At 32.3% G+C, this 27,803-nt stretch overlaps 1 protein-coding gene across 1 annotated transcript; it reads left to right on the forward strand.

The window, feature by feature from the left end:
- Positions 1-44: 44 nt before the first annotated feature.
- On the forward strand, positions 45-27,596 carry LOC126859457 (icarapin-like). The gene is made up of 4 exons (XM_050610767.1): positions 45-331; positions 16,121-16,195; positions 24,445-24,551; positions 26,176-27,596. The coding sequence occupies exons 1-4, from the start codon at positions 265-267 to the stop codon at positions 26,410-26,412; spliced, it is 486 nt and encodes a 161-aa protein (XP_050466724.1). The 5' UTR covers positions 45-264; the 3' UTR covers positions 26,413-27,596.
- Positions 27,597-27,803: the final 207 nt, after the last annotated feature.

A 27,803-nucleotide genomic window follows, 5' to 3' on the forward strand; every position in this document is an offset into this window, starting at 1 on the left:
TCACTGGCCCCGGGCCCGACTGTGATCGGGGGATCGTATATAACCGGCGAAGTCGCGGGGCAAGGCGTCGCTATTTTCCGCGGTCCGGTTCGACGAGTGACCTTGATCCTTTCGCGAGTTGTACGTGACAGGCGTCGTCGACGTCGTCGTTCGCCGAGTCTGCTAAGTTGTGAACCGGTTAGTGTCGATCGAAGCATCGTCGAGGCAACAACAAGCGAGATCCCTAGCAAGTATCCGAATTTTCAGAGTTCTTTGTGCGACAAGATGAAGACGTTCGTCCACGTTGCTTTCGTTGCCGCGTGCCTCATCGCGTGTACGCACGCTCTTCCAAGTAAGTGACACTTTCTTTTAGCTCATTTTTTCTCTTTTTTTCTGCAAAATTGTTCGTTTCGAATCTCGCGAATACGGTAAAGTTCCGCGATATACGGTTGTCCTAGAAATTTTCATTTTAAATATATGCAAAATTTTGATCATTGGTGATTGAGTTTAAATTAAGAAAATTAAATTAGAGAAAACGGTCCTTATAATTTAACTTCTGTTTATAAATGATCATGGATTTGTTGAGTTTTATGAATTGACAAACGGAAATTGATATTCTTCTAAATAAATTCCATATAAATTCTGTCAATAAAGCTTAACTTAATTAAGCTATAATCCACGTCTTTTCTTCATCTATTTAATATTTTATAATACTCATTCTATTTTATAATATGAAATATGCACTATAATCTTTCACATATACAATTATTATGATCTCTCTCAGTTTAGAGAAAATATTGACGTTTAATTATTATTTAGGATTACAATTACCATTTACATTTTTTTTTTTTTCTAAAAATAGCGTACATGTAAAACTGGATTATTGATAAAGTCAGATAATGAAACATTCTGTTATTTCTGTTATGCTATAATCGGCTCGAAAGATAAAATGCGCTGCTATCCGTTAAAATATAATGTTAAATCAATTAAAGCTATTGCATAAAAACAGATTTTAGTTTAATATTTCCAGCCACGCAATTCACTTCGTTAATACACTAAATAAACAAACTTTATTTTAGCTTACTCACGAATTTCGATTTCATTTATTTATATATTTTTATATTTATATATTAAATTTTCCATCCTTTTTACATAATAAAATCAGTTCTGATATATTGTGTTGTCAAACAAGATCAAAAAATATTAAATCTTTTAAACTAATTTTATATATTTTTCCGCGCTTCAATGATTTTTACAAATAAATAAATTATACAGAGTTATCGAATCTTTCCAAGTTTTTATCTCTTATACATTTCGGATCATTTTAATAAAATATAATCTACGTTGTTTATTTTCTCTACACATCTCCGCAAAACTTTATCGCGGCTCCATTTATCGCATTGAGCGATTCTTCAGGATTATTTGCATTCGGCTCACGACATTTATGCGTCGTTATAAGGCGAAGCGGGCACCCGACAAGCAAATATCTCGATTGAATGTCAGGTCACGAAGAAATCGTGGAAGCAGATAGCACGCTCCAACTACTTAAGGCCGTTGTTTACTCGATTACAACTCGATATGAAATTCACTTCCAGCGTAGACTTTGCTAATTAGCATCGGCCCCGTTTTTGCGAGACGGGAACGGCAGGAAGCTCGTTTAATTGGAGCTGCTTCGTCCCCAAGATAATTGTCCAAACGAATTCTCCCATCGAAGTCCAATTTATTCTTTTTGATTTTAATATAACTTTACTTCTCTCGAGCCGACGTTTGTGTGTCCCAACTCTCGTTTTAATCGTGCGAGAATCTTTACAAAAATAATACGATCTGACTTTTAGAAAATTACAATTTCATTGCTAATTTATCGTGATTCCTTTTTTAAAATCAAGATATACTTTACATTATTTTCAATCACACCTTATATTATTTTCGTGAAACTATTTGATTATATTTTTATATGGCAGATAATAATTAAAAAAAAAAGAATTTTATTTTAAATCTCTTTTAATCAACATCAATAGTTATTTATTATTTTTAAAAAATGTTATGTGTAAACTTTATCTTAAAAAATTTTTTTATTTTTATTTTCTTAATTACTCTTGTTTAATGTATTTGAAGATAGAAAGCTTTTGCATTTGTTTATAAATATCATTTATAATTTTTACGAGGCAAGCAACTTTATTTCTAAAGGAAATTAAGAAGTTTGCATTCAAGTAATTGTACATGCATAAATGCATGCCACATTATTGCACCAACCAACATTTGTAAAACAGTCTCGGAAACTTATGCGTATTCTCTCGTTGAAGTACCAAATGATACGAATATTTTAACCAGTGGCTTCGTGATGCGCTACCTATTACAGCATGTCGTAAATAACTTTGGTGACACTAAAATTAAAGCTTTTATATTGTGTTAACTATTATTATAAAAAATATTTACTTATGAATGATAATTCAGCGCGTGTGCAGAACGTTTGTAATCATCGAATCAATAGCGACCCGTCCAACCGTTACAGATAAGCAGCGCTTATCATTTATATTAATTATAGACTTGAATTTCTTTCGCCATAGAGGCGAATGTTACACGTCTATTATTGTGTACTCTGTGAGGAGTGCGACGCCTCCGGCGAGATGTTTCTCTTAAACATGATGTACCTGCCAGTTTTCATGTCGCGAAACTTCGCCGCTATAACGCAGCCTCCACAAGAGAGAACGTCTGCTCTCATTACGTTCACTGACAGCCAGGTGACAGCCGGATAATAATGTAATTTTTGAGACTTTGGCCGGGATGGCGGCCAACAAGCTGGCGAAAATCGAGTTTCGGCGAGTTTCGATCGCGCAACGAACATATTCGCTCGGATCGTCCTGCATTCTAGGTAGACAGAAATACGAAGTAGCAAGTCTGTCAGCGTCAAACAACGCGAATCAGTGCTACAGAGCGGAATCTGCATATAAGCAGATTGCATTTAATCCTATTAAGAATACGTAATCGTCGTGCTTACCGCTGGGTAAACACGCCTCGTCTTTGAGGCACAAGCTTTGCGTAATAATTATCTGCAATCGTAAATCTCTCTCGTGCAACGAACATGACATTTAGTATTATCGCGAACGCGGTGTGTTCTCCGTCGTTGCTGCGGTTCGCTTACGAATAATTATGCTTTATATAGAAATCGATACGATAATATGTAGTCGAATTTACGAGAAATGCGCTTCCATCCATTACATGCGATATAGATGTAGACTGATAAAGGGGAATACACATATTTATGCGTTTAATGATTAATTACATTGCTACTTACGAAATGTATTGAGGCATAATCATTTGAGATATTTGAACACGACTTGCGAACGAATTCCACAAAATATAGAGTCAAGTTGTACATATATTACTATAGTTATATACATATATTACTTATATGCGATTAGACAGATAATGCTCTCGACAAGTTCATTTAAAATTTGAAAGCACTCATTAAAATAGTTAGCTTTTGTAACGCTACTGTACCAATATGCTGTAAAAAAATATCTAAAATCACATGAACAAGTATAAAATTGTTAACATTATTCATTTTAACATTATTTCATACGCTTATTATTATATTTTTCGCTTATTATTTTATTTTTGTAATTTTGTAATATTTTTTACAGTATATATTTTTTATCATTACTAATATAAAATACATTATATTAATAAGTTTTATCATTTTTTTCATTTTAGAGTCGGTACACACATTAGTCTTTTCTCATACGTTGCATACAATATTTGTATTTGACTATATTTGTATTCGCATAAAAATGTGTCGTCTAAATCACTCCACTCGACGCCAATTACAGCGGGAAAGAAATCGTGACTAATTACTTCCCATATATCGCTCACTGTCTGATTACTTGATTCACGTAGCGTCGCAACGTGGCAGTTGCGCAATCCGGTAATGTAATTCCTTCTTCCTATGTTCCGCATCGCGATCGACGAGCCTTCTGTCACCGGCTTCCCTTTCACCCGCCCTCTTCACACGTGCAATCACATCGATATATGTGTATGTGTCATTTGCGCGCTTATAATGCGGATATATGAGGCACACTATATATATACGGTACAACACGATTATGTACGGCAAAGAGTAATAATGGATTCTGATGGAATATTTTTATGCCTTTAAAATGTCTAGCTAAAGAAAGAAAATCTCTTTTTTATTTAATTTTTACAATTTTTATAATTCTAGACGACATATCTTCAATATTTTGTTCATAATTATTATGAATTGTGTAAGAAATAATTAATAAGTTAGATAATAATTAATAACTTATATATACAAAATGCCAATATGAAATTTTTATTATTTAAATAAAGAATTTTATATTTGTATAATTAATTGAATTTTTATTTTATCTTTACTATTGCTCACAAAAATTCGAAAGCACGGCAGAGAAAAATATTCTTTCCAGATGTTATTATTACCCTTCGCTGTACTTCGCGCAATTCCATATGCGGAGTGTCCTTGCGTGTTGACGGCTTAGTTTGTTGTGCCCCTCCGTATCTGGAGGCGAAGTGCTGCCGCGGATTATGACCAACTCATATTATTTTCCTGTCGCGAACAGCCTGACCCCGTTGACGTAGTGTTGGGCTTGCCTTGAGTGGCAGTAGCACTGCAGAATATGCCGTTATTAAGTATGCAGCTTGCGTCCGACCGCCGCCTTACGGTCATTTAAATGAAAAAAGGCAGTATCCCGCACAAACGTTTTGTCAGCGCATCTTTTTTTTACTTCTTCTGCATAGTCTGCTGCATGAGGTCAAAATCCTGATGGAGAATTATTCTGCGCAATAATTATATAAAGTAAAATCTATTTGCTGAATTTCTTATGATTTGTTATTAATTTGCGATAATATGTGATATATTCGATGCTAAAGAGAAAGCTATAATTGTACAAATATATAAGAACAAAGATAATAAGAATCAGAATTTATTAAATTATTTTTCTTCTTCCTGTTTTAACACTTCTGTATCAAATAACACGTATGCTTTAATATTTATTTTAAAATATATTAGTTAACAATCAAACCACATCATTTTAAATATTTGCCTATATTTATACGTTTTTCCATCGCATATGCTTGAAGCAAATAATTTGATATGTAAGTCAATGAAATGTTAAAATATTATTTAACTACAGAATCCACACATTTTGCCCTGTTAACATTTTTACATTTCTCAATGACAAGTAAAAAAATATCATAACGCGTTTACACTATTATATATATTTCATATGAAAAAAAAATCAAAGAAGTATTGTGATATAAGATTTTAACATATGTGTCATTTAAAAAGATTACTTTAAAAAATTTTTTTAATTGCTTGATACGCGCGCGAAAAGAAAATTTATATAAATTTTCAGTTAAATATTTATTCACGCGTGAAGTAAATTATCAACTTTTATATATAAATCTTTTGTTTACGTATCATTCTTCTAAACAATTTATTTTGGGATACGTATCTTCTAGGTATACGGCATGAGATGGAATGAGTATACATTTCAGGATTAAAGTAAAGCGCATCCTTAGCTTCAGCTCGTGCGCGACTTTTGTCTCGACAATGTATAATGCCGCGTGCGTTGTGTAATTCGCGTGTATAAGCAACAGATACAGTATTATAATAACAGTTATACAAGAGAAATAAAAATTGCTCTTGCGCAGTTCTTATTGTTGATTTCAATTTATACTAAACTTGTATAAATAATTTGTGGCAGTAAAGCTAACAAGTGCTCGTACAGAAACTATGCAAAATACAGAAATATAAATTTTTTCTAGAAAAATTAGTAAAATATTGATTTTGATTTCGGAGAACATTTTAAAACGGAGAATATTTTAATATTTTAAAATAAAGCGTCTTGTGTAACAAATTAACTTAATATTTGTATATCAAAATTGGTTTACGTATTTATTGATCATTGTACTATATATAATATTGATATTGAATCTTGCTTACAATCAAATATTCGCTATGATTGCCGTTATAATAATTTAACAACATCGTTTTACGGCAACATTTTTATCACCGTAACTATGCATACATCTGAAAAGAATGCAGTTTTTAACTATCATTCGTAATTCATTTGTAGTAAGATCTTTACTGGCAAGTAATTTGTCAATCTCTGCGCAATCTCACGGCAATGAAAGGATAGATAACAAAAACATTTTTGGAAATATTTTTTTATATGCGCATTCACAAACTAAACGCAAGTTTTTTTTACGAGAGAAATATATATAATGTCGCGTTGCATTTTGTTTGTAAAATATATGCATATTTCTTTAAAAAATATTTCTACTTTACAATTCAATCGCAGGTTCAAAGAACTGAAAATCTTGAGATTTTGTCTTGTATAAAATTTTTTTTAAGTTTTAAATGCACAATTCTATATATTTAAAATATTACGAGAAGCAAGAATCATGAAAACGACTCAGAACAATCTTAATCATACATTTTCCCATCTTTTTCATAACTTTTTGTAATTGTGTAATTGAAACTTGGCCCAAGTTAAATTAATAAATTTACGATTTAATATTTCATACACTAAAAGTTAAGAATGTTCTTAAGCAAATAACGACGAGCAAACTTAATGAGACATAAAAACTTTTCAATTAAATAAAATCCGTTGAAACTTTGTTTACGAAACCGTACGTATCGCCTTCGCGCGAGAACAAGAGGAGGAAATCAAAAGCAGTCTCTAAAAGGTCGAGTTCGTGCCAATATTCGCGAAATGATAAAATCGAGTTGTGTATTTATCAACGATACAACTGTACATTTAGCTTCGCTATATCACATCTGTGACTGTGCTGATCTTGTAATAATTAAAAATGCTTTTGCATAAAGATTCGCGACACACATACATATATCAAAAATTTGCCAGGCTATGCAAATTCTTATGCATAAGTATATCAATAATTAAACATTTCTCTCAGAGTATTCGTTCAGTACCGAATATAATAACCAACTTTCATTCGCGTCATTTTAAAATTGTCTGCAAAATCTCAATTAATAAGGCGACATCGATAAAATACATTTATAGACAAGAATGGAAATAGACGCGATTAAGAAAAGCGATGTAACATGCAAAGCGCTCAACGCTGTAGCCATTTTGTTGGTGTAGAATTATGAGATTGCCGTTCTTGGTCAGTCGGCGACAGACAATCCAATTATTCGCGAGTTGCGAAGCCATAAACTATTGCCGTTGTAGTAACGTAGGATGATCGAGTAATTATGAACAGGCGAATGCATATCGCACGCGGATATCAAAATCGTATCTGTCAAGTGGAAATTCATTTGGAACCAATCATTAGAAAGGGGGAGAGAAAAAGATAGATAGGTAGAGAGAGAGAGAGAGAGAGAGAGAGCGTGCTTCCCTGACTCGTCTCGCTCGCTTTTTGTCGTACATGTCGCCATCGTAATCGCCGCCTTTTCGAAAGTCTAATAAAACACAAAGATAACGAATATTCCTTCGAAACAAATTGAAATTCAATCCCGCGGCGAATCTGTCGGGAGCAAAAGTCAATGTACCATTGATTTTAACGTGGGAGGCGTGACCCCGCCGGGAGAACTTGTGGTAATTTCAAGCGAGAGTTGGGATGTTCAATTGGTAGACAAAGGAAAGAGATTTGTATAAATTTTTGGTATTAAAAACTTATAAAACGAATCAAACTTTTTGTATTTGAAGGAGAGAAAAAAGAGACATGTCTTGTGAATTTACATTGAAAACAAATATAGCGTGATATGAAACTAAAATAATATAAATTATAGCTGTCATAATCATAAAATTATTTACAGTAACCAATTAGAAATTGAATCAGATCGAGATTAGCATTTTGTTAAAAAAATGTAACTCGTTAAATATATTATTTAGAAGAAAAGATCAATGAGATTTTTTCGATCAAAACACGAGATAATAAAATCACCCAAAACTTTTCTTTATATATTCTTTTTTTTTTATTTTGAATTGTGTTGCATATATTAGTTACTCGAAAAACGACGCATTTGACAGACGCGAAAAAAGATTTTGTATAGCTCGAAACGTGTGATTTTAACAGTCTTACGATAATAAGCGCATTGTATATGACCGGTGAAGCTACAACGGTGACTAATTAGCGACAAGCTAATTGTGTACTTAATGATTCTCAGAAAAAAAGATATTGCCATACAGAGAATAAAATATCTTTATTTTCTGACAAAGAGAGAAAGAAGGTATATATATATATATATATATATCATCAATTGGAACAGAAAAATATACGTATGTATTATATATTATTTGCAATTCATTCGCTTCACATTTCTACGTGCAATTACACATATTAAATCGTTGAGTACATAACTTACTTTTGCTGAAATATTTCATGATAGAAAAATAAATAACTATGATATGGACAAGTGAACAAGGATAAATATTGAAAACAATTTAATTAAATAATTAATAAATTTAATTTTAATTAATTATTAAATAAACCAAATATTATTTTTTATTGATTATTAACTAGTTTAAATTAATGAAATTTAAAGATAAACCTCTTTTTATATCTGTTTACAATTTATTGTTAATGCGACTGTCTTGAGAAAAATTATCTGCTATTCCCAGAAGCCAATTTAATTCTAGAAAGTGACCGTCATTAGTGACGAAACCTTATCATACCTATACTTACGAATTGTCTTAAGAAATTAATGTTATAACATTTTATACACCATGCTCACAAAATTACTAAGATTAGTGTGTCACATTTTATCTCTTCTCCTTTTACTCGCGCTACGTTCACTGTACCAAAGCGTATAATTCATGCTGCTCAAGTATTTAATGCCGCTAAAACGTGACGGAATTTATTGTCGAAACATTTTATTGATCTTCACTTAAGCGAAGCATCGTACACGCGTGCCGGTAATTCTTGTTTTGCGTGATCATCACATTTTCGAAAACCATCGGTGTGATCGACGAAATCGAGAAAAAAGCGTGCGAAACACAATGAACCTTTATGGGAGGGTGCGTGTGCGTTTATCCATGTGAGAAAAAAGCTTTGCAGCTTAACGCGAATCGGATTAACACGCTAGTCTTTAATAATGCAAGATAGTGCGCAAATGGAAGCTATCTCTATCTTATATTAGAATACTAGAATGTCTCTTGCCTTTCTAGCAATGAAATTTATATTTTTATGTCACATGACACACACGCACACACACATACACCACACGAACTAAATGTGAACAGATCTAGACAAAATTTTGTTGTTGTTGATATTTAAATTTTTTAGTATCGTAAAATCACTGTTTGAAACGCATATAAACAGCAACTACGTTTCAATTACTGTACTGCGCGTTTGTCATGTAATGTACTTCGCTAATGTATAAGAAAAAAAGCGCAACAGTCAGAGAGGTCGCGATACTTGTGAAAGCGTAAAAAACTGATACGTCAATTTATCAAGGAAAAACATCTTCAATATAATATACGAAGGTAATTATCTCTGTAATAGTTGCAACTAATCTGTCTCTACTTTATATACTGCGTTTGGTGTTCGAATGAATAAATAATGCTTTATACATTTTAAAAACTAGCAATTTTAAAATAAAGCTAAAATAATATAGATAAACAGAAATAGATAATATAAAAAAAAATTTATATTCTTAATTTAAAAAAAAATGCATTTAGTATTGAATATTCTAATTTCTAATTTAATTTCATAATTTTATTGCATAAAATTGCTTTCGATACATATTTGAACTTTGGAGAAGTAAAAGAATATATATTTAGTATATTCAATATATCTATATCAAATATCAGTTTTATTATGCTAATATATTATGCTAATAGAGGCAACGTTGCTCCTTGCGATCGTAATTTTAAATTCTCCTTGTCTCACGTTACTTAATGTACCTGTACATAGAATATTCCATTAATATGCTATATTGATATTTAATTTATAAAGCATTTTAAATACCTAAATCATGTTATCTTATATGTTAGATATCTCTAGGTTGCATGTGCGTTTTTATTGCGCAACATATAACGATGAATTTTCGCCATGCTAAAAAATGATTCGAGATTTCTGTAGAATTACTCCTATAGGACACCTTGTATGCATAGGGTGCGTAATATGTGTCAATCTGACGCACTTACCTCCACTCAACGTGCAATAACTTCTTGATTCAAGTACAGATGATGTACGAGCGAATACGTATTCGCACATGAGTTCGTATGTGTGTATGTGTGCGCACCCTACACAATCTCATCTCTCGATGCGAGCAATATTATATACCGGCCCGCAAGTACTTCCAAGTTATTACGCCTTTGACATCAAGTACATACTCACGCGCGCTATTTCGATTCCAAGTTTCATAATGTTGGGCTCTGCACCAGCAATACCACTTCCCGTTCTATCCATCTCAATTGATGGGTGCCCCTGTGTCTGCCCTCGCTATAATTCATCGATTGAAACTTCAACTTTAATACTGGCGAAAGAGTCATTTTGCAGGAAACCGAATCTTTGAAATAATTTGGAGTTCTTGCTATGTAATTTAGTTTATTTAGTTTATTTCATTCCTGTCTGCAGAATTAAATTCTAGACTTTTGTGAAGTTTCTTTTTAAGATTATTTTTTCCCGTGATTTTTTCGCATATATATACTCGATCTACAATATAGTCTCTCATACTCTACATATTTCTTATCTTCTTTACATTTTTTATATGATTAACAATGAAAAAATACATGATTTTGTGGAATAAGAATTGCAATTTACCTGATAAAGATTTTGTTCTTTTGCGAGAAGAATCACAAACTTCCCAAGCTAGGAATTTGTTCTAATTTTTGGCAAATCAGCTATTCTTACATAAAAATAGATCAATTTATTTTAATTATATAAATTTTTAAATTAAATATTTATATCCGCGTGCGTAAAAGTAAATATTTTACGAAACGAATTAAAATCCTATAGAATCAAAAAACCTCGGAATAGAATTTTTTAAAATTCTGGGAGACAATGCAGTTGTACGTGTTAAAAGACATCATTGCAAGTCGATGAAATGAGTTTTCTCGGGGATTTGAGCACTTTTTTAGAAATCGCGATACTAATACACGCTGCTGCGAAGTATTATTTTTTTTCCCTCATGTCAGCTCTTTGCTCGTTCGCATCTGCTATCGATTTCTTGCATCTCTTTTCGCGCGGCAGTATTCGGTCGGTAGACTTTATTTTCGGTGCAATCAAGCCGTCCGAGATAGTTCAGATAATGAGAAATAGCTTTGACAAAACAATAAAAATGTTTAAGAAAATTAAGTTAAATTACACATACATACATATACACATACAAAATGTCATTATAAATTATATATATGTTTAAATATCATTATAAATTATATATATCAGTATATAATGGTATTAAGTGGCATTTAAATGGAATTTTTCTTACTCAAGTGGCAATTTTATGTGTTTAACATTAGGTTACTGTCGCTAGTGCTTGTCTCTTTTTTTATTTACTCTTTTCGCCATCAAAACTATACGATCCAATCCCGAAAGAGTCTTTTGAAAATTTAAATAAATGCGAAAACTGTCCGTGTCTTCCATATTGACACTAACGTAAAGTTTAAGGAATTTTAATAAAATTTTATCGTATGTACGACTTAAGAAGCGCTTTTAGAAAGTATAACGTTGCACGATCGTAATATCTTGAACAAATATTTATCCATCCCACGTGATGATGATGATAGTGGTAGTGGCGGTGGTTCACGGAGCGAAATATATTTTGTATATATGTATATGTATATGTCGCACGATAGAGTGAAAAAGGAAACATATTTTACGAGACGACAGCAACGGTGATGTCAGACCTGTAATTTCTCATTCCGAGCATACATTTTTTTCATGCGGTTACATCTTTTCCGATAAACAGACTAAATAAGTTACGAAACTTATTTTTTGACGGACAATCGATATACTTTGCTCTGTTCTCGTTTCATATGGGAGATATGGGGAGGGGAACATAAAAAGCGAGAAAGTCACGCCAGTTAAAAGTAATGTGAACCTGTTGAAATGGAGCAAATCTAGATTAATCAAATTACAAAAACCTGTTTAATCTAGAGAGTCTTATTTAATAAAAAGAGAAAAATATTTTGTTTAATTGCATATAAAATAAAGCTTTAAACTGAGATATTTACTGTGAAATTTTTTATGAGTTTAAACTCATGAGTTAACAACAGCAAACCTAAATTTTTTATATGTATATATAAAATATTTTTTTTTATATTCTTAAAATTTTTTTATATTAATCGTGCTATACTCATTTCCTCTTTAAATTTTTTCAGATTTCAGATTAATCTATTTCAGCAAAATAATCTTAAAAAAAAATAAATGCAGAATAAATATCTCTATATAACCAAGTGAAATATATATTCTGCTTTCTAAGCAAATTTTTACCGTTTAAAGAGAAGATTTTCGCAAACAGACAAACGTTGCAATCCAATTCGTATCTCCGTTATAAATATCGAGCATCTAATACTCAAATTCTCCGAGAATCGATTAAACTCCATTTAGCGCCATTAATATTGTATTATGCTATTAAACAAAAGCAATTTTCAATCATGACATTTGCGCGAAATGTTTCAAAATTTTATTATTCGTTGTTTTCCGTACATAATTGCTTATAATCTGAAGAAATTCTAAAAATGAACTTGAATTTATTAACCTGGTAATTTTATTTATCATCGTCGATACCGAATATTTTTCCTAGCGATTTTCAATGTACAAGCTCTTGCTAATTTTTCCACGTGTTTGAAAACACATCTTCATAATAATAATAGAGATGTGATAGAGAGAGAGAGAAAGAGAGAGAGAGGGAGAGCTAGAGAGAGAGAGAGAGAGAGAGAGAGAGAGAGAGAGAGAGAGAGTATGAGAGATAGCGCTCGCAATAACAATAGAAATCATCATCTATTCACGTCAATTTCAATAAATCAGATTAATATTCCATTTGATTGACGACTTCAATTGACTCCCACAGTAATTGCTGCTATATAGGGCGTTTTCAAACTATGTTTACTCTTAACTAAAATTTTTTAAATATTATGAGTAAATTTTTTGAATCTCCCTCTTGTGAAAATATATTTTATTAAAGTAAATCGTCAGATTCAAGATAGATATTTGATGCTTAAGTGCTAATTACTAATTCCATGTCAGTTGGTATGATACCATTACCATCAACAGTATGCAGTTAGGATCGTTGTATATGCATGCATATATCCCACGAAACTACCAATACTTTGCCGCAATTACTGTAATTGCCTTATATCGAAACGCTGCACGTTGGGTCGATCGAATCGGCAAGCATTCCAATTAAGCCACCGACGACGATTGGATATCCCAAATCTCCATCGCTGTGTTCCTTGCTCGAAATATAGTTTATTACTTTTAAAAACAAAAGGATCGTACACCCATAGTTTAACTTAATCCTCGGTCATAATTTTAAATCATCCACAAATTGCTGACTATTAGTCGTGAAAGTACTATTCATTTTTGTTTTACTTATTTTTATAGAGTTTTACAAGAATTTATAGAGACTTTAAGATACTTTGATTACATAATACCTTGCTATTTTCACACATAGAGCCATCTAATCCAGAATCCAAACGTGCTATAATTCGAGAATAATGCTGATAATATCTAACGATACTCGTCATTTCACCGCTAAAGGATATCTGTTTTTGTCAACTGCACGGTGGTCTGTCCATAAAAAGTGGAATTTTGCCAGCCACTTAAAGCAGAATGCTGCGGAAACGCTGCATCTCACGATCAGGAGCGGATTTATCCGGAAGCTAGAACAATCTTCTTCATAAAAATCATTTGGCGCAAGATAACTTTGCTCAATAAGATTTAAATAAATGAAAAAAAAAGCAGAGCATTTCCTATAACGTCTCCTTATTTTGTTATCCTTCTGTATGCTAGGGATTTCGAGAAATAAATCAATTTTAAATTGCGAGATGCCAGTATCCGCTCCTGGGAAAACTATTTCATTCTGCAGTCAATGGCAGTCGCGACGCGGTTTCGCGCTTACGACACGACGTACGTGTTTCCCTTTTTGCCAGGATATCGCATTAAGCCTGCCTAATGTCACTAGAAGAAACGAGCGGCGGGAGGGAGATGGAGAAAAGTGGAAAGTATAAAAAAACGAGCGGGCTCGATAGATCGATCCGGCGGAAATTTCTCAGGGGAACAACATTCGTGAACGCGGTGCCGCAGGCCGTTCAGGCGTTATCCTACATCCATCATGCAGAATTTGCACATTCGTGCTGGACAACTAGATTTACTAGCGAAATATCCATCGCGGCGATGAGGGAGGACCGTAATCATGAAGAAATCTACGCAATTTTATAAGGGGTATATAAATTGAAAATTATTTATAGAAAAAAAATATTATTTCTGATATAACTTATATGTGTATGGATTTATTTGAATATATTTTATATTAATTGCGCAGATTAATATAAATATTTGTCATATACGCGCAACTGCGGAAACCCGAATATTAACTAATGGACAGAAAATTTTAAAAATACTACTTCCTAATAATCAACAGTATCAGTAAAGCGTTGTAATCGCGCGCGACAGGATAAATCATTAAATGATTAAGTGTCTATTTATCAACGCATGGTGTAATATATAGCGTACGCATATAAATTCATAATTTTCGTATTATTAATCTCTTACGCGATGAAAATTTGCGCTTTTACAGACGATCGATACGCGGTGCGTTTTATCAATCATCATGCGAAATTAACAGTTTTATCCGTGACATATCCGTTTTCAATAGAAATTAATATCACATACTTGAGAATCGATTTCTCCGCGAATGCGATTCGATAAGGTCGGTCCTTTACGCGATTCGTTCAGAGCGTTCTATCAATCTGCGCGACGTTTTTCAGCGGTGCGTTTTTCAGCTCGCCCTCACGAGTTTTCTCGAGTCCACGTTACTGCGCTTCTTGCATGCAGAAGGGGAATAGATTGACTGAAATTGACACCTACACTTCCGTCCGTCAATGCGAATTGACGACCAAATTGGATAATCGGTGGAAACGCTACGATCGCGGTGACGATTTTGCACCGAGCGTTGGTATGTCCTTGTTCTCATCCTCACATCACTGTCACTTTCGTCCTCACTTGATTTCCCCTTTTGCCTTTAATTCTCTAAACGTATATTTTTTATACGTATTTTTTAATACCCGTTATTCGACAAACTCTTTAATTCCATGGCAATATTTGGAGAATTAATATTTATATAGATTTTTATATTTCCCAATGAAACATTTTTATTTCACTGCAAGAATAACAACATAAAAGTGCAAAAATTCATAAAATTATCTAGTACGTAATATTTACAAAAATTAAATAATAAATCAGGAAAAAGTAGAAAAATTCATACATTTATGTTTATTGCGCTGTAGTTTTACTAACTATGCCGAGCGATAATTCATTAGAAGTCCTTCATGAGCACGAATTGGATGACGTATAAGGTAATTAACGGTTATGCCGCGCCTAATTGCTCGGGCGATTATGACTTTTCCGCGTGCACATCGTTGCAGCGCCGCAGTGCCACGGCATACACGTGAATAAAGTTTTAAATAGCACCGTTCTTAATAAATCGTAGAATAAGTCTGCTCATCTATCTGTAATACCTTCATTCTTAAACACATAGAAGAATGCATAGAATGAGTTTAATCAAATCACTTTCAAGACATTATTTATATCAGTAATATAATTACGCATTAATTTTGTATGATTTTCTTATAATAACCAATTATTTTTAAGCATTAATAAATATAATGGTTTGACGTATTTAAAAAAATGTAAAAGCTTAATTAATAAATACAAATGCTGTTATACTGTAATAAGTGTTATTTATGTATATAAATTTTATTTATACGTTCAAATATTTTATACAGAATATTTGTTATTAATTTCATAATAGCTTTTCTTCGAATAAGAAAATTTAAATTTTTTATTTAAAGAAAAATTATACAACTAAATATTTTATTGTAGATATGAAATATTCTAGCTATTTTTTGAGCACGCTCGTTTCTTCTGTTGCAGAAAATGAATCATACAGTAAAAATGATTATGTTTATTTCAGGTGCGCGACGTGATTCAATTGAGGATGATTTCGAAGATGCCATCAAATTTGATTTGGCCATGCCGAGTTTATTTGGTATGTATATTTATAGTTATCCCGAGATATATAGACAGATTCTATAACATAATTTCGATTTTCGATATCAGAGTTTACACCTTTTAATAACAGCGTTACATTCGTCACGCTTTCTGCGCGCGGGCGCGCAGTTAAAGTCAATTAAATATATATTTGGAAAATTAAATAAAAAGAGGCAGGAAAGAGAGACAGAATTGTAAAGAAATAAAAGAAGCATTAAAACTAAAAAGAGAAGAGATTTTTATCATTAACTTTCATCAATACGCGTACATTTGTCCGTATTTCCATCGCACGTTTCATGCTAAATTTGACCGCGGAAATTCTAATTTTATTCATGCGATATAAATACCGCATTTAACGTAAATGCAAAATGGACATGGAAATGGTACCTTTAATGGCCGAATGTATGCGTGCGGAAAATACAGATTTTGGGATTACAGACGACCGCCTATCAAATCAGGTGCTAAATATAGGCGCGAATACATCCCGTTATTTTCATTAGCGCTTTCGTATTCCTGCGCTCTAATCACACAAATTCGCAAACGTGGTGTACGAGCGTGCGTATTGCCACTGACAGGTGGGGATCATATAGGCGTGCGCAAATATCGCGCTCACGGTCCGACCGGAAATGCAACACGCATCCACGATTGCATCGCGGGCGTCATGCTCGTATTTCGCTTACATGCGGTTTGTCTGAGCGTAACTTCCGTCAGTCTGCGCCTATATGGACATTTGGTATTGTTTATGGTCTACCAATTATCACGTTCTGTCGTTCGCTCAGAGCAAAACTTGGTTATCAACGTCCATGTATGATCGGCTAATCAATGATACCGCTATTTAACACCGTTTAAAAATTGATTATTTATTCGATGTTTTAATCTCGTCTGATTGCACAAAGTTTCACGTGAAATGTAATTTTTTACGATTTATAACTTTTAACATTGTTTAAAAATGATATTTTACTCGATAAATACGCACACATAAAAATGTTAGATCCAATAAAATTTAAAATTAAAAAAAAAAAGAAACTTGTTTTTGTAAAATTTTATTATATTATTGCATAAAAATTTATAAAAAAATTCTGTTTACGGACAAGAAATATGTTATACATATATCTAAACGTAGATATGTGCCTATTCTTTTCTTTAAACAGATAACGATAAAGGTTTCAAGGTTTCAAATATCCGTTTTGACGATGCATAGAATTAGCATTAAACAAAGATATATGCCCCTTCTAAGTAAATAACAATAATCGGAGTTTCAAATGTTCGCTTTGGCGATGCGTAGAATCAGCGTTGTGGCACTACACACGCATTCTACAGATTATCGCACCGCTTTACGGAAGGCAACTTCCGCTCTTCTACGCTCTAGGATGATCAACAATCTCCCATAAACCAGCTCGACTGCGATATGCGTCATATATACGATTTGTGTATACGTGTATATGTATACAACTGCAGTAATAATGTCTCGCGGGTAATGACTTGCTTATTCGTGTGTGGGCGCGTGCGTGCCACCCGTCACTCTCGTTACGCAACAATTCGAGCTTCGCATATATCGCGAAACGATACCGCACCTGTAGACCATGCCTTCACTCTGACAATGTATCGCCATTTGGCCATTATTGATGATCGCATTTAAGAGAATCCGCATACGAAACTGGATACTCGCATTTAACGTTATTCGAACGTGCATTGAAGATTTTTGAAAATAATATCGTAAAGCATATAAACAATTATATCGAAATTAAAATAGAAACTATTTTATAATGTAAATAAAATATATATATATAAAACTCAAATATTTTAAAAGACAGAATGACCGTGAAATGAAAATATTTTATTAGAAAATTTATAAATATAATTTTTAAATAAAAATATATTTTTATAAATAATATATTATATTTTTAGATTATCCTTATTTTCGTCATCTTTATCTTGAAATTATATTTTAAAGATTTAATTAATGAAATAATTTATTTAAATAAGTTTTTTAATTATTATTAATTTTATTTTATTTATTATTTATAGTATTATATTTAGAATAATTTTATTAAAGTTAAGATTATGTATTTATGATTTATTATTTTGAATCTTTTCATGTAAAAATCTTTTTATGTAAAATTTGAGGTTTAAATATAAATGTATATAATTTATAAAATCAAATAAAAATTGAAAATATTTTAGATTGAAGTCTAAAAGAAAAATCGATATTGAGATTCTGTCTTCTTTCTTCTTATTTCTGGAGTAAATAGATGAATAGACAAGTACAAACGTATGTTAATATGTAACACTTCCGCATTTCCACCGCTGTACGTTGAAGAAATTTGCAAAAGATATAAATGCACGTTACAGTCGTGCAATCGCAACGGAATACATTTGAGAAACTTGTTTATCTTCATTTTTTCCGATCGAACTTGAAGTATACGATATGCGAGAGAATAAACAGAGAACAACAGAGAAAAAGCCATCCGTGTCGGATGTATATTTTCCTACTTTTTTACTAACTAATATTTAACAAAATTCTCGTTAAATATTTTCATGCGTTTCGCGCGTTCGATGCACATTTTATAAATATTTATAAAGTTCAAACAATATGCATCAAACGCCAAATATGCATCCAAATAAGTAAAAATTTTACATAGATAACAGCCGAATAATACGACGGCCTAAAAATTCGCGTAATTCCTCGAAATGCAACGACTTTGGCGATTGCGACAATTTCTGCTTAATGCGCATATGTACATATATGTTACATTCTTATTAAATTATTAGACTTAATTATTATAACAACTTAAGCTGTAAGATTACGTTCATCGCATAAATCGATATAATTATAATATTACGTCGGCGAAAAAGAATAATAACAGGTAGCAGCAGTATTCCAATTATGGCGATTACCAGGAAATATTGTTCTAATTAGCCAGCCGTGATTATTATCGGATTGCAAAAAGCTACGAATTGCTCGAGACAAGTTTAGGAGACATAACACTACAAATATTTATCAGTTTTATAAAATATAATTTATTATTGATAAAAAAAAAATATTGTCAGAACTTTTTGAAAATTTAATGATTGACAATTTGATGTTACTATTAACAAATCTAAAAAGATATAGATAAAAAAATTTATGAAAATTAAGATGATTTTTTTGAACCTAAAAATCACTTAGACATACATCGCTTAGAAATACATGTTAAATTTTTTTTACATTTATTTATCTCAAAAACTCTATATTCGTATATTACATATAGAGCCAAATCTGATTTGAAATAATATTTGTATTGTGAGATAACGCATTGATCTTCATCAGGAAGAAGACAAGATCCGGGATCATATAGATCTAAATCTTTTTAACTATCTGTCATCTTGCGATTGTGACCCTTGTCATGATATCAAGTCGCGAAATACATGCGTACGTCGCTAGTGATAAATATCTCTGTGCAAGCGTATGTTTGCATGGCTGTAAAAACGTGCGAAGAAAGGTAGCCGATCGATCGATCGACATGATTAACAGTGTTATCGCGTGGAAATTCTAACAAGGTGATTCCAAAAGGTGATGCCAAAAGGTGATCCCTAGCGAACATGTAGACGGCACGTGCGTCGTGTGCTCGACAGAATAAAATCCATGGCGATAAACGTCATGTTTGATGGCCTTTCGAAGTAGCGCAGTCAGGTAAAGGTTGCGATATTAATGTTAAGCTCGTAACAAAATGAAATAATGCAGACGTAAGATTAACTCTACTATATAATCTGTAATTTGCATCAATCGTTATCATCGCTATAAAAAGATAGCGTTTTTTTCTTGAACGGAAAATGTACTAAAAAATTAAATAAAATATGGATCTATATGTACAATAAATTAAATATGAATATATGTCTGTTCGATATAATTACACGACTATGACTACACTAAATTAAAAATATTTGAATTGCTAATGCTAAAAATAAAGTTAGAATGGGAGATCAAATTTGGAAAAGTTTCTCTCTCTTTCTTTTTCAAATACATAATTTATTTATATTCGAATATTCACATATGAGAAGATATATGATACCTAAATTACATTAGATATATTTTGAACAGATATTGCAGTGTAAGTGTGTGAATCTCTATATCAGAGTATTGATAGTTTTATAGTCTAATGTCATTGTAAATTTTTTTAAACGCTGATCTCTTTTATAGCCCATCTATCCTTTTAGGAAAGAAAGCTTTTTCCTCTCCTGAAATTTCGCTCAATATTGCGCGCAGCGTGATTAAAGCGTAGCCGAAAATTAAATTTTTCAGAGAAAATTAACAGGTTGCGCAAAAGAGAGAAAATTAATTGGCGCGACCTCTGTTATTTTCAAAGAGCCATTCTCTCGTTCGGCATATTTTGCGAGATGGATGCGCATTATACGCCGCAATTGCGCGTGAATATGGCAAATTAATAAACTGATAGATAAATTTAGCGATAATCTTGTGCGATATAATTTATCAAAAAATGTATTAAAACAAACCTAATGAATTTTTCAATTTTTAATATTTTATAATCATTAACATCGAATAATTTTTCGAAGTATTAAATTTGAAATTGCATTTTTAAGTTCAAATATACATTTATATAATAATAGAGAAAAATATAGAAACGAAATATATAATAAAAATATATACACATATATTTAAAAAGATACATCTTTAGAGTTTTGTCATTAAAAATAAATTTTTGAGTGTAAACTTTTCTCCAAATATATATAATGCTCCTTGTGCACAAGTCACAAAGACCCATGGGAGGAAATAAATTTGTGAGCCACGTGCATAACTGTATATAATCTCTTACGTGTACATATCTCATGTATCAAATTCCATATGCACTTGTGCAGAATGCAGTGCACGACGACGCGGATAGTTTCAGTAGTATGCCTATTTGCCAAGTCGCGACACGCACAAGTCACCGCAATGTCAAAAGCTTTGATTACTATTGCTTTACTCGATCGAGCGAAGTGAGAGTGGATGAAGCGAGACTATGCGAGAACGGAGGTCACACTGGCTCGCTGCATCAAATTAGAAACGTATTAAATTAATTGAGAAACTGCGATTGGTTTTCGTCTGCATGATTACTATAAGCTGGACTGAAATCATCAGTGAATAAAAAGATTTTACGTTGCAGCAAAAGCACTCTCGCAACGCATGTGGATTGCAAAGTAACGAAATATATGGATCACTTGTAAAAGTCACTGCGAGATCGTGCGTGGCTTCGACAAGGTCGACACACGAGAGTACAAAATTTATCAGGTCACTTTCACTATTGAGAGGATTTTAACGGCGCGACAGAAACAGAGAGATCGGGGAACGCTGCCAAAAGCATGAGAAAGAGACGATGATCGATCCGCCGTTGATGGTACATAATACATAATCCGAGGGCCAAAAGCAACCGCGGACATCCAATGGGCAATTTACAGTAATCATTGATTGCGCGACTCGATGAATCGTTATTCAAATCCGCGTGACGCAGCACCGTGGTAGGCCGACTAAAAATATACTCGGGGGACCGGGAGTTATTCCGCGAGCACGAGAGCCTACGGATGCCAATTTCCCGATGATTTCACGAGCTATTTATTATTTTAGCGTTGTCGAACAATCTGAAATTTAATACGATCGCAATGGCCGACTGATTTGCATCAGATGCGCCTCGGAACTATCACCATAAATGTAAAATCTCCTATTTTTTCTCTCTCTCTCTTTCTCTTTTCTCTGCACAATATACATACCTTTAAAAAATAATGTACAAATATTTTTTTGTAAAGATCTTATGAAGATTTTTTGATAATTATTTAATTGGCATTATATCATATAGATGTTCTTATGAGCCATCTTTATCCTTGGATTAATTCCGATAATTCCGAGACACCATATGTTGAGACATAATCGTAAAATGAATTATATTATATTTATGCTAAATATATGCAAATATGCGCCCCACGTAATAGTTGAGACCAGTTGGCCTTCTGTCAAACTCGATATCGATTTGGCGACAGATTTTCACTTTCATGATTTAAATTGATTAAGAACTTAATCACCGATAAAATATAATAATTGCATTGCTATCATTATGTCGAAAACTGATGTTATTAGTTTTGTGTGCATTTTATGTTAATATATTAGACAGATATAATTTCATATGGAAGATATATCAAAATTATATATTGTAAAATTAAAACATCGTAGCATATATAACACACAATAACGATATAAATAATAATTATTACCAATTTAAATTAATGTTGTAAGAGTTAACGACTACGACAATTTTATTTTGCAAAATTGACAGGGTATATTTCGATTGAACGCTCATTTTATATCATTATTAAATAGGCGCAATGTTATATAAGCCAATCCTTCAAATCTCTATATAATCTCAAAATTTGCATTTTTAAATATTTTTATTCTAAATTATTTTTAACATTTCGCGACTCGTATAATAAAACTACTTACTTGTTGCTCGCTAAGCTTATGACATCATAATTTCCTGTTGCTGATTTAGCGTATTTGCTAAATTCCGCGCTTCATATATTCGGCGCACGTCGAATTTCGAAATAAGTGTTTATGAGTGGCCGTTTTTAACAATAACGCACCGTTTTGTCGCCAGCTAATTAAAATTGTCGCGTGCAAAGAGCCAGTAATGCACTGATTTCAACAATGTATCCAATGTTACCATATCGTTTCCCGCGTTTTCCTCTTCCCATCTATTGCAAATTTTTCTATATGCAAACGAAGCCACTGTCGAATAATATGCCGACCCGACGTGTCCTCATTGAGATTCCACATAGCAATAATCGGCCAATACGAGTCGACTATTTTACTCCGACAACCGCATTGTAAGCGCAATAAAGTATGCAAAATTTATCGGCACGGTTGACGCACTCCCCGTTTTCTCTCTGCGTATATCCGATCACGGCATAAATTATTATTATATTTTACGAAATAGTGGGTCGCGGCATCAACTACCATTTTATTTATAACACCCACCAAACGACGTCTTATCGTGGAACCACGGGAATTGCATAACGACATGCGAGTTCGCAAACATGTAAGAGATATAAATACTCTTGGATATAAATATTTATATATTATATCAAGTACATTTAAATTATACAGGAAGACTTAGGTACGATTGTAAAGAAAAAAAAAAAAAACGAATTAAGAAAGCAATATTTTTAAATAACAACTTATGAAGAACTTGTTTTTAATTTTTTTTTTAATTTACACATGACAAAAAAAATGTATTCAATTATATCAAGATTAAGATTAATAATATTAATTAGGTATCCCTTTGTAATCGCTTTTAGAAAAACAATTTTATATCATAGATTTCGCTTAGCGCAAACGCGCCATTAAATAGTATCGTTTATTGCGTTCGCTCTCTCAATTCTTCGATGTGTACATGGTTCTTTTTGCGGGAATTGTGTGAAAAGAGATACAGACATATTAGTACCTTCATTTGTGTTGTTTGATCCAGGATTTGACTTTTGACTCACCTATACCAGTGTGCGCACGAACTGATTTGCGCCGAATCGCAATAAAGCGCTATTGAATCGTTAAAATGAAACGAAACGGTAACTAGGCGGAAAGAACAACGGAACAATTGCTAAATGTACGACTCGAAATGCAAAGTCTCAAATACAATCGTCATTAGATCAATCTTTGGCACAGCTGCATTTTTAACATAATACAAAGCATAAGAAGCTTGTCAAAAAATATAGATTATCAAATAATGAATAAAAATACAATTACATGTATATCGATCGATAATAGAATTATATATATATATATATATATATATATATATATATATATATATATATATATTGATCTCGATTAATGTAGCAAATTGTCGAGACCACAAATTTTATTGAATTATTTTTTTTTCATAAACAATTATTCACAGATCAATGAATCCGTCATGGCATGCTTCATTTCCTAAATCAAAATCATGAAAACGTAATTTTGTAATTCAACGATCACACATGGTCTTAATAAACACGTCATCTCCAAATGCTTGACAAATATTTTTTAAACAGTCGCTAACGCTTTAAATTCAATTCTGTATTATCAAGCACACTTTATCAAATCGTTGTTATTGACATTTACAAATATAAAATCAAGCAGTCAATTTAAAAATTATACAGGAACATTATTCATATGAATTATCACGTACATAGGCAAACATTCGTTTTCTAAATTCTTATTTCTGTTTTTTTGTTCTCTTTCAGAAACTTTTAATAGAATGAGGGAAAATCTTCTGAACTATTTCTGGACTATACCTGATATCGCGAAAATTCCGATTCCTGAAGGAGCAAACACAACTTCCACCACTAAGGTAAACATATTTAATACTACATTACTCGATATATATTTAAATTAATTTATATACTTAAATTATACACTTAAATCAATAATTTCGCTACAATCTCCAAAATGAATTCGTTCAGAATAAACTCGTTAATCAATAAAATTATCGATTATTGTTCGAAATGTTGCATTTGTGGCGTTGGATATTTTGGGACTGAAACTGATCGAAAGCAAATTTCGGGCTGGTTGATGATATCGTCCGCGATGAACGAAGTAAAATAACGTCGACACGCGAGGAGAAGAGCTCCGCACCGCGCCGGACACGTCGCGAAGATAATGCAACACTAGTAATTTACGTACACGTGTAAGCTGCAGCATCGAGATGGAGGAAGGGATGGAGGGGTGAGAGGGAATACCCTTAACAATAGTATAGTAGCGGCAAGTGTACGACGATGGTAGTGATCGGATTACTGCATTTCCCGTCGCGTGTATTGTTACACGCGTGGAATCTGCACGCCACCATCTCTCTGATATGTTAAGTCGCTTAACGCTTAATGCAACTTGCCGTACAAAAGGCGAAACAAAAACGGATAACTGACCGCCAAAAAGTTTGCCGAGTGCCGACGATTTTCTTTTTCAGATACAGTGTTTAATTTGTAAAGCCCGTCGTTTGCACAGCATATATTCGTATAAAACAAGAAAAAAAAAAAGAAAAAAGAGAGAAAGATGAATTCTTTTCTAAGACACTGCAATTGAAAGAGAGAGAGGCAGCTAAATTTGCTTTCTTTATCTTTTCATTATTTGTAATAATCGCGAAATATTTTTGTAAATTTTATCTACAATAAAATTTTTATTTATAATAATCGAAATACTATTTTAAAATCGTTAAATTGTTTCGTGAAAAATGTTCTGTTTCATAAAAAAAAAAACTTCCAGCGGTATTTAAACATTGAAAAATATGAATATAAAATGAAGCAATGATATAATAATACATTAAAAGTATGGCATGTGAAAACGAAACGTGATTTAGCATTTTGTCAGAAAAATATGAAAATATTGAATTGGATATTTTCTTCATTGCGTTTTCACATACACACACGCGCGCGCGTAGAAAGAATGGAAAGTTTAACTAAATACATAGAAGAGCGGTTCTAATAATTCAAACCGAAGCACTACATCTCCCTGTTAGCAGAATAAATCACCGTACTGTACTATGCGCACTGTCATGTTCTAAACGTGGCGGTTGCTAATTTTTCAATAATAGAGCTTAATTAATTTTGATGATGTATTTGTCGGTTGTACAGCTGCAAATTGTTCGAATAACTTATTTGCACCCCTATCTAAACCAGCTCTTATTTTCCGAGGCTTTCTGTTGTATACATCATACTATCTTTGGATATTTAACGATATAATAAATTGATTAGATAACAAAAGTAAATTATATTTTTAATTTAAAAACAATTTTTTAGACAAAAATTTTAAACCGATTACTAATTTTAAAAATTATGACTAATTTATGACGTACATACATATGTTTTAATAAAAGATAGAATAGACGTTCTTGCAATTATAAAATCAGTATACACAGTGTTGCTTCTAGAACAGATTATAAGATTAATCTAATACGCATAATTTAATTCGTTTAATTACAGATCATTAATGGTCATGTGGTAACGATCAACGAGACGACTTACACATCGAGCGACGAAAACGGCGGCACCGCATTCCGAATTCGCATAATCGATGTGAAACCGGAAAATGACACTATACCGACACTCGGCGGTGATAATGCAGAGCCGACAACGGTGACGGCGGAAGCGTCAGAGAGCAGAGAGACGTTGGAGAATATGAACGAGATACCGAAGAACCCGGACGTGCTGACCGCTTAAAAAGCGGTCGGTCGTTCGCGCTCGATATGTCGATAACGGCGTATCGGGGCCGTTTTTGGAAACGAGGAATGATTCCTCATTACGTGGCTGTAGTAGAGTAACTTTTCGATATCGCACCGAGTGCGTTGCGTTAAAATAACATTATTATTATATATAGTTGTATTTCTGTTATTTTCTAGAGCTTTTCAATACAGTTGATTGTTTACGACGTTTACCTGCATCTTTTTGAAATAAAAGATTGCTATTGCTGTGAAAAAATATAGACGGGATATTTACGAAGATATATGGATAATATAAATTGGAAAGGAGTAAATTAATTTTAATTAAATAAAGTAATTAATGCATGTAATTTTAATTAAAAGATTAAAAGTTTTGAATTTACAATAAATTGAATTACAATTTTTGATTAAATTGAGTTAACATAACTGCCTTTAAAGCTTATTGCGCTTTTATATTCTGGCAGCAATATTTTGCGAAATAATGTTAAGTTAAAATATTTTTGTTGTAAATTAATAAAAAAAAAGATTGAAAAACTGATTTGTTGAATCACTTAAATGTATATTTCATATGTATATTATTAAAATTAATTTTTTTCTTATTTAAATGTTACATAGAAGAGGTGAATACACATAACTAGTCATGTATGCTAATTTATTAGTTGACGGTCTTTATTCTCAGAGAAACTGTTTTTTGTAATACATAATATCGGCACTCTACTTGATTGATTATATCACTTATTTACATCGTTCGTCAAGCGTAAGATTTATGCTAATTTACTATGTATCATACGATAAAATACGAATGTCAAGTAGATTATAATTGCTGGTTGACATTATGATATTATCTTATATATATATAACAATGCGGAGATTTTTATTTTATAAAAAATTGTTAAGCTTAATATCGAACACACAAAAATAATGTAACTTCCTCTGTGTGTATACCCAGATAATCTTAACTCCTTTTAATTCGACAATAGTGACTTTGGTATAATTCCGAGTAATATATAGTTATACAATCGAATAGTGTTATGCAGGAGTAAACGTTCGTAAACAATTTTTAAAGGCAAGGAAAAATTTTACAGAAAAATACACAGCAGTGTCGAGATTTTTTATAACAAAAAAACGTACGTTCCTGTAGTTCTATATTCGTGGTTTTTAATAAATTTACAGATATATTTCTTATACATTGTAAACTGGTTAGAGAGAGAAAGGTTGATACAATAAAATACGATGACAATGTATATATATATATATATATATATATATATATACAAATAAAATATGCACTTTGTGTATATTTATTCATGTAAGTTTATAACTTAAATATCCTGAACCATGATGTATGTGTAACCTAAAGATTTTGAAATATCTGACATTTAAAATATAGCT

Source organism: Cataglyphis hispanica, chromosome 1 (genome assembly GCF_021464435.1).
Source record: "Cataglyphis hispanica isolate Lineage 1 chromosome 1, ULB_Chis1_1.0, whole genome shotgun sequence".
NCBI lineage: Eukaryota > Metazoa > Arthropoda > Insecta > Hymenoptera > Formicidae > Cataglyphis > Cataglyphis hispanica.

Bases quoted from the DNA above. Each gene is read 5' to 3' on its own strand.
- LOC126859457 (XM_050610767.1), top strand. From the start codon at position 265: ATGAAGACGTTCGTCCACGTTGCTTTCGTTGCCGCGTGCCTCATCGCG. The intron at 332-16,120 runs GTAAGTGACACT...TGTTTATTTCAG, and splicing joins GTGTACGCACGCTCTTCCAA to GTGCGCGACGTGATTCAATT. The intron at 24,552-26,175 runs GTAAACATATTT...GTTTAATTACAG, and splicing joins ACACAACTTCCACCACTAAG to ATCATTAATGGTCATGTGGT.